Source organism: Sciurus carolinensis, chromosome 3, assembly GCF_902686445.1.
Source record: "Sciurus carolinensis chromosome 3, mSciCar1.2, whole genome shotgun sequence".
In the NCBI taxonomy this organism is placed as follows: domain Eukaryota; kingdom Metazoa; phylum Chordata; class Mammalia; order Rodentia; family Sciuridae; genus Sciurus; species Sciurus carolinensis.
In genome coordinates, this window is record NC_062215.1 from 52037631 (window position 1) to 52045769 (window position 8139).

Consider the following 8139-nt stretch of genomic DNA (forward strand, 5'->3'; position numbering starts at 1 on the left):
TAGGAAATACCTTAACACATGACACATTTCCACCACTTTGCTACTAATTGTAACTTGCCTCACCACCCAGGTCAGGTGCTTTGATTTAGTGATAGACACTGGCAGTCCCATACATTCTTATTTGAGTATACCAGCAAGCCCCTCCCACCTGGGTTCTCTCCCAGGGGTGAGGGGGTGATTAAAGGCGATTGCCTTCCTCAGCCTTCTCTCCAAGCCCAGCATCCCTCCCCATGTACTGAACCGCATACCTCACCACTCCAACCAACCTTTTCTCTGCCCATTCCCCTTGGTTTCCTGTGATCCAACCCTTAGCTCTGAAGCCATCCTATCACCAGATTCACATTCAGTCATTCTCCAGTCTTCTTGTCAACTTTTGAAGTTTTTTATTCTTTTTTTTTTTTTTTTTTTTGGTTTTTGTTGTTCAAATTTCCCTTTTACAGTAAAACTATTGAGGTGACGGCTGTACCCCGCCACCTCCCCCATGGCAATATCAACTTCCTGTTCCCTGGAAGGAGCTGGGAACTACAGCACCAGAGAGATGATTTGGTCTCTGGTAACAAAGCAACCATCTTGGCTGGTGATTGAGGTGGCGAACTTGGTGCCCAAGGGCAGTTTTGATCTAATAAAATTGAGCTTGGAGGAAACTGAGGCAACAGCCAACTGAGCACTAGAAGGCAGGAAGAGGTATAGGCTGGTCACTATGGAAACAGCAGCCGTTGCTAAGTACCACTGTCATCTAGACCAGTCTAGGTAGGCCACCATTTTGGTCACTAAGAAGGGAGCTGTGTTGAGTTTGAAGAGAGGATGGGATGAACAAGACAGCCATCTGGTTACTGGGGGAGAACACATGGGCTCTTGGGGCAGTTCTGTGATTAACAGAGATTATATTGGGATATGGAAAGGGAAGAACAAGACAAATTAGGCCTGCCACAGCAGATGGCAGTCATCTTAGCTGTCCTAAAATCACACAGAGCACAAGGGAAGGGAGATCCTGGGAAGTGCCACTGAATACTAGGAAAGTCCTCCTCAGTCCATCTCTGTCCCCTTATAGTCAGTAAGCTCCAGCTTCCTCCTGAAACAGGAAGTTCCTCCTGCCCCTTTCTCCACAGGGTAAGAACCATCCACTTCCCACCCCCCAACCCCCCAGACTAAGCCACTTGGAGTTCCAGCCAGACCACTTCCTATTTCAGAAGTGCTACTTCCTGTCCTGGATGAAGGCACTTCCAGTTCCTGCTGCACTGCTTCTGCCACTTCCCAGGCCATTTCTGTCCAGGCCTGGTCACTTCTTGACTGGAGCAAGTCACTTCCTGTCCCAAGTGGCCCATTCAGCATCAGACCATGTCCACAATGTCCCGACAGGTTCATATCTTGCTATCAGCCACTGGACAAAACGGGACACTTCTTCTCATGGTAGCTGTCATGACCCAACCACCCCAAATGGCTGGAGTAAGTACGTAGAGGCCTGGGGCAGGGCAGAGAAGGAGGCCCTGCTGCCCATGCCCTGAGCTGGGGTGGAGTGCCAGAGCCTTCCCCATAAGGCCCCCATTTTTGGCGGACTGAGAGGAGCAGTTGTATGAGAGGTCAGAAGGGAGGCCAAGAGCTAAGGGCAAAAATGCTTTGACACCCCCACCCAGGAGTTGGGAGAGGCACAGGATAAGAAGCCAAGAGGGTAAAGGGAGATGTAAGGAGGAGGATGCTAGGGAAGAACAGAACAGACCTAGAGACAGGAGAGAGAGAAAGAATAAAAGATAAGACAGAAGAGAAAAACTGTGAGAGGCAGAAGGAAAGAGGTGCCAAACAAAAGACAGACTGTCCCCGCCCCTATTCTGGGTGGATGAGGGAAACAAGAACACTTGGGTCATGGTCAGAGAGGAGGCTGAGCCTGTGTCCCCTCGTCAAGGGATACAGAGACAGAGGGGTGTCCATGGCCAAATCAAAGGCCAGGAGGGAGTGAAGTGGAAGTCTTAAGGGATCCTAAAAGTGGAGACCAGGGCAATAGCCAGGAGGAGCAAAGGAGCTGGCAGGGCAAAGGGGGCCAAGGAATTGCCAGAGGTGTCCCTCAAACCATGAATTAAACTGGAGGAGCACCCCAAAAAAGGGCTGGATTCAGGAAAGCCAGGTGGGAGGAGCCCTCATACCTTGTAGTAGATGTTTGGAGGGCTCTGAGGGGGCCCATCCTGCACGATGTACACAGGATGCCCATAGTCGCCACTCACCTTCTCATAGTGGGGACAAAAGGGGGGATCTGCAGCCCCACCACCCCGCAGAGCTATTCCTAGCTCCCCAGGCTCAGCCTCCCGAGGTCCCATTCCACCTCCCGCCCCCAGGCCCAGAGACCCTCCCCTCCCAAAGGAGCCGGGACCAGGGTGGCGACTCTCCGAAGGCTTGGCCCGCCGTCTCCGCCAACACATGGCACCCCCAGCCCCTGCCACGCCCAGCAAGAGCAGCGCCAGCCCCCCCGCTGCCCCAGCCACTGCGGGCATGCTGGGAGGGGGCAGGGGGCCTTCAGCACCCCGGGAGGTTGCATTGCTGGTGGGGTCACCTGGCAGGGAAGGGGTGAAGGAGGAAAGAGGGGGAGGGGCTGAAGGAGCAACCTGGACATCTGGACACCCAGCCCTGGGGGTCCCCATGGGCTTCCCCAGCAGTGTCCAGGACCCCTGGGAACCAGACCTCCCCTCCCCCCACACCCCACTCAGAATCCAGGTGTCCAGCCCTGCAGCTCCCTGCCACGTAGTCCTCCCCACTTCTCCGACAGCACTGATTGAAGCACTGACTTGACTAATTAGTTCTAATTGAGTCTTTTCCTCATTTGGCTTCCATTCCCCTCCTACCCTCCCATCTTCTCTTCTCTTTCCTGTATCACCACCCCCAAAAAGGGAGAGGGAAAGAGAAGGCAAAGGTAAGGGAGATGGGGATCTGAGAGCAGAGAGGGCAGGGGCGGGTCCCCTGGTTTCATACCTGGCATGCTCTCCTTCCCAGGTTCCAGGCTGTGGGCTGCCCCTCGGTCTCTCTCCATGGGCATTTCAGACACAGGTTTTCGGGGAATGGCCCCTCCTCGGGGACCTGGAGATGAGGAAGACCCAAGTGAGGGGGCTGAGACAACTGCCCCTTGACTGTGATGGTACTGCCTGGACCTCCCTCAGCTTGTAGCAGGTATCCCACAGCCCCACTCACTTTGTCCCACTCGGAGAAGCACTTTCATGCCTCTGGTTAGGCACACGCCTCCCTGTAAGCTCTCCAGGCCTTCCCGGGTCCCATCTGATGTGGCTGGGAGAAAAGAGCAGAGGGAGAGGTCAGCATTCGAGGATCTAACCCTTCTAACCCTTATTCTGTTCCTGTGCCCTGGCAGGACGGCATAGGGGTCTCCCTCTTGAATCCAATGGTTCCCTTCCCTCACCAGTCCTCCATCCCAGGGACAACCTCCCATCTGACACTGCCCTCTGCCCAGCAGTACCAATTATGTAGTAATCATGGTGCGAGCGGAACTCATGGCCCCAGAGGTTAGGGCTGTACTCTTGGAACTTGATGGTGAAGCGGAGATCCAGGTCTGGCCGATCGCAAGTGAGAAGGAGGTTTGGGGCAGGGGGTGCCTCACAGCGCCGGCCCTGGGCACCCCCTACCAGATACAGCTTGTAGAACTCATAATTAGGAGAGGAGTGAGGGCCAGGAGGTCGGGCCCGGGGGCACAGCAGGTCTAGACGGTCCCCAATCTGAGGGTAGAGCACATAACCACCCTCTGCCTGGAACCTATGGGGAGGAGGACGAGGTGGGCAAGGAAGAGATGTCAGGGGTGTGGCCCCAGAGCTTTCCCTCCCTCACCCATAACCCTCCAGGACAGCAATGCTTAGTTCCTGCCTGCCTGCCTTTGTCTGAGTGGAAAGTCTGTTCTTTAAGTACAGGCACCAAGGATTCTGAGAGCTCACAGCAGAAGCAGCAGGAAGCCAGGCTCAGAGGTCTCTTGCCCCTTGGTGTGCCCAAATGCACTCTTCAGCCCGCCCTCACCACATGCACACTGCCATCTCCCGCTCCATCACTGGCGCCGTTACCATGGCAACAGGATGCCAGTTACCAAGGAGCTGGCCTCTCTGGAACCACACAGCCCACCCCTCCCAGGTGATTTCACTATTCCATGGCAGTCAACCATAGGGGCAGAGTCTCCCATTCTCCGGGCCACCAACAAATTTCAGGGCAAAGGAGGCAAGGTGGGGGTGAGGAAAGGGGTGTGGAAGGTGATCCAGACCAGTGTCCCAAGTTAGCCAGTTACTGGGAAAGGAGACAAATGTCTGGCTTGGCAATGGTCCTAAGTGGGGCTAATGGGAACGAGGGTATGGAGTCCAGCTGTTCAGGTCACTCCCTTGCTCAGTTCTCCCATGCTGGGGCTCAGGCTTCCCAGGGAAAATGCTCTATCACTTTGGAGTTGAAGTAGTTGACTTTCCTAACCACAACTAACACTGTATCTTCAGGACCAGTGGTCTGGGGAATCCATCAATCTAGCACAACCACAAACCGTGCCTCCCTGCACTTCCTTGCACCTTCATAGCTGAGACAGGGTCTCAGGTCTAGGTCCCAGGGGACTACTTACTGCCTGGTATCTTCCCAGATTCCTAGATTACCCACACCCTCCCACCCAACATTCCAAAGAGCCCCCAGGACACCCTGCCTTTTCTCAACTTCTTCAGATAAAGCCTAATTTACATCCTCAAGCCACCCTCAAACTGCAGCCCCAAGTTGGGGGGTGGGACAGCCTGAGCACAGAAATTATATTGAAATTATTCCCAAAGAGATATGGGAAGAATGGAGGAATACGAGGACAGGGAAGTGAGAGGAAGGCTAGGAAGTAAGGAGAAGAACAAATAATCCCAGCCTTCCTTTCATAAGCATATACTATGTTTGAACACCTTACCTCTAACCCTCATAACAGCTGTAAGAATTGAGGATACAAACTCAAAAAGGTTAAGTGACATGCCCAAGGCCACACAGCTGAAAGCAGCAGAGCTAGGATTAAGACCAAGAATTTGATAAGCTCCAAAGCCCACCCCCCTACCATGGCCTTCCACAGCCTCCCCAAGGAGATAGTTTTCAAAAAACAGAACCCTTTTGCTAATGGGAAGGGTAACTGCACTGGAGACAAGGGACCCAGATGACGTCCCCAAGGCTCTGTCCTACCCTGTGTGACTTAAAGTTTCATCTGACCCCTTGCCTCTTTTCAGAGCAAAGCAAGCATGGAACAGAGGCCCTGATGGAAGAGTTTGCAACATAGACAGGAGGAGGGGGCAATGGAGTCCTCAGGACTACAGAGGCAAGAAGGAAAGAAGGAGGCTTGAGGGGGCTCAAGTCTTCCTCCAGAAATTAATCCCCAAGACAGGAAGGCAGGAATATGTCCTGGCTGGAAAACTGTTCAGCCAGGATTCACCAAACCTCTCTGGCTGTGGGCAAGAGTTGGGAGACAAGACTACCAAGTCAAGAAACCTTGGGAAAGCTGTTTCCAGAGCACCCAAACTAAGCCCCCCTTTCCTTCCATTTCCAACACTGAACCCCTTCTGGGAGGGAGGCACCCCTGCCTTCCCCTCAGCGTCTGAGCAGCCCCTACTCATCGGTTCTCTCCTGAGAGCTGACATTAACCAGGCTACCTCCAAGCCCGCCCAATGCAGGTCTCCCACAGATCCAAAGAGCCACTCCACTGCCCTCCCGCTGCCCACAAACTTTTTATCTTTGCCCCCTTTGAGGTTTCCAAACTCCTGACACATGGTCATTACCACCCACCTCCAGCTCTGTGTGGGACCCAGGTATCTGGCTCCCGGGATCACTGCTCTCTAATAACCCATCACCTAAGATCAGGGCTCCAGCACCTTCCCTCCACCCTCCTCCCTGCTTAGGGAATCCAGGTTTCCTGTCCTCAAAGATTCCATACCCCCTGTCCATAGGGTCTGGGGTCTCCCCAGCCCCAGGCTGCTCACCTCTTGTTCGCCGAGTTCCAGTAGACAGGCTCTAGGCTGAGCCCAGACACCAGCCCCCAAAAACCCAGCAGCAGCAGGGCCCCGATTCGCACGCCCCCCGGCCCAGAATGGGGGGCCCCCATGACCCCGCCAAGGCCTGGGGGGCGGGGCACCAACTCCCCCAAAGTCGCTCACCCCCAGGGGTGACTGCCTCGGCTGCCTGGCTGTTGGGCGAGATCACCCCGGTGAGTAGCTGATGCCCCCAGCTCCCTCGCGGACCCGCTTCCTGCTCTGCCTGCGCCCCGGTTCCAGAGCGCTCAGCCCCACAAGAGCTCTTCCAGGGGCCGTCTGCAGGCGCCCTACGCGCCCGGGGCCCACGCGCCAGCACCCCGGGAATTGTGCGCCGGTCTAAGTAGGGGACTGGGGGACCTGGGGGCCGGGCGGGGGCGGCATGGGGCGCCGGGCAAGGGAGCGAAGAAGGGGACGCCGAGCCGGAGCTCCAGCCTCGCCGGGATTGAGGGCAGCGGGCTAAGGGAGGAAACCAGTCCCGAGCTCAGGAGGGGGGAGTTAAAGGAGAGGCGGGGAGGGGGAGAGGATGGTGGAGGGAAAAACCGGAGCTGGAGCACAGGCGGAGCGGGCGGCAGCATCCCGCGGCCCACGCCCCCCACACCTCCCTCACCTCGCGCACCTCCCGCCCGTCGCCCCGCCTCGATGCCTGGCGCGGTCTCTCACGCCCCCATTGTCTCTCTGAGTCTCGGTCTCTGGGTTGCTGCGCATCTCCCCTCCTGCCCTCCGTTCGCCCAACTGGTTGGAATCTTCCTTTCTCGGATCCAGAAAGGCTCTCACCCTCTCCACCCCGAGGAACCCACCCCTATTACTCCCGCAGCCTCCTCCTCCTCCATCCCAAAACAACATCGCTTTTCCGAGGCGGTCTGGAGAGAATAATAATAACCTTGATGGTTAGGCACTTCACAAAGTATGGCTGAGTTGATCGTCACGACTACCTGTGTGAAGTAGGAGGAGCTGAGCTACCGATCCCATTGCAGTGATAAAGAAACCGAGGTTCAGGAAAGGACCTCATGACTTGCCCAAGGTCGTATAGGGAATTTGGAATAAAGCTGCAAACCAAACCGATACTGAGCTCCCGATCCTGGGGTTCTTTGGTCACAGATTCCTGATTCTTTACTGTTATATGGGGCTCAGGTGAAAGACAAGAAATGAGGGGGTAAACTTGTACCCTTCTTAGGTGGTTGTGGGGAGAAGTGAGGTGGGAGAGAGGGAAGGGGTACCTACATACAAACTCAAACCAGCACTGCTCTGGAAGGGCTGTTTCCAATTATCCTGGGGGAAGGGAGGTGTTGCCTTTTTGGGTGTAAGAACCCAGCTTTCTGCACCTCCTAGCAGGGGGGACATTCCTCTCCTTCCCACTCAAGCCTCCACAGGCCTTTCCTTTCCCTTTGATTGTGAGGTCTCCGATCACGTTCCCTGCTGACAGTATTTCTTCATAAGACCCCCCTTCTCAGCGTTTGGCAAGGTGTGTATGGGGAGGAGGGAAGGCTGAGGGATAGAGAGACCAGCACCAGCTGCCAGACCATCACCAGTTGCAAAATGAAGCCCCTCACCCTTGTCTTGCATTTAATCGGAAGACTGAATGTGAATGTGACATCTATATTTTTCGACACCTCTACGCTTTCATGTGTCCTTGACTTTGGCTACTGGGTTGCCTGCCTCCTGGGGGAGCCCAGAGGAGGGGAGGCAAATGTGCCAATACTCCTTCAACAGAGTAGAGTAATGGTCCCTCTGCTGCTGGATTATGGTAAACAGTGTGGAGCACAAGTGAGCTGGTATCTTGTCTGTCACTGTCTACAGTCTCACACAGTCACACCCAACAGTCTGACACTCCTGCTCAGCCTAGCTCACCCTGACCCCTGCTGCCCCCACCTCCAGAAAGGGAGTTTGAACAGGTCCCCCCTTCAGTTTACCAAGTTGCCTAGCAACCAGCCAATTAATGGCATGAGGCCCCACCCCCACCCACTTGACTTCACACCCAGCTCAGAGGCTGGATTGGCTCCCATCTAGTCCCACCTCTCAACCCCTGGTTTCAGGAACAATATGCCAGTCCCCAACACTGCTGGACAAGGCAGCAGTGGGACCCTACTCAGCCTCCCAAACAGACATGAAGACTCCAGTATCATATAAAATC

The 8139-nt window shown here is 55.2% G+C and overlaps 1 protein-coding gene across 1 annotated transcript; it reads right to left on the reverse strand.

Annotated features, from left to right (window-relative positions):
• Window positions 1–419: 419 nt before the first annotated feature.
• Efnb3 (ephrin B3) lies at window positions 420–6459 on the reverse strand. The gene is made up of 5 exons (XM_047545616.1): window positions 5958–6459; window positions 3455–3747; window positions 3175–3267; window positions 2959–3063; window positions 420–2542 (listed from the first exon to the last, which is right to left on the reverse strand). The coding sequence occupies exons 1-5, from the start codon at window positions 6077–6079 to the stop codon at window positions 2133–2135; spliced, it is 1023 nt and encodes a 340-aa protein (XP_047401572.1). The 5' UTR covers window positions 6080–6459; the 3' UTR covers window positions 420–2132.
• Between the last annotated feature and the right edge of the window lie 1680 nt (window positions 6460–8139).

Coding starts and splice junctions, on each gene's coding strand:
- Efnb3 (XM_047545616.1), bottom strand. CDS start 6,079: ATGGGGGCCCCCCATTCTGGGCCGGGGGGCGTGCGAATCGGGGCCCTG. Junction 3,748..5,957: donor TGGAACTCGGCGAACAAGAG/GTGAGCAGCCTG, acceptor TCCTCCCCATAG/GTTCCAGGCAGAGGGTGGTT. Junction 2,543..2,958: donor TGGGAAGGAGAGCATGCCAG/GTATGAAACCAG, acceptor CTTCCCTGCCAG/GTGACCCCACCAGCAATGCA.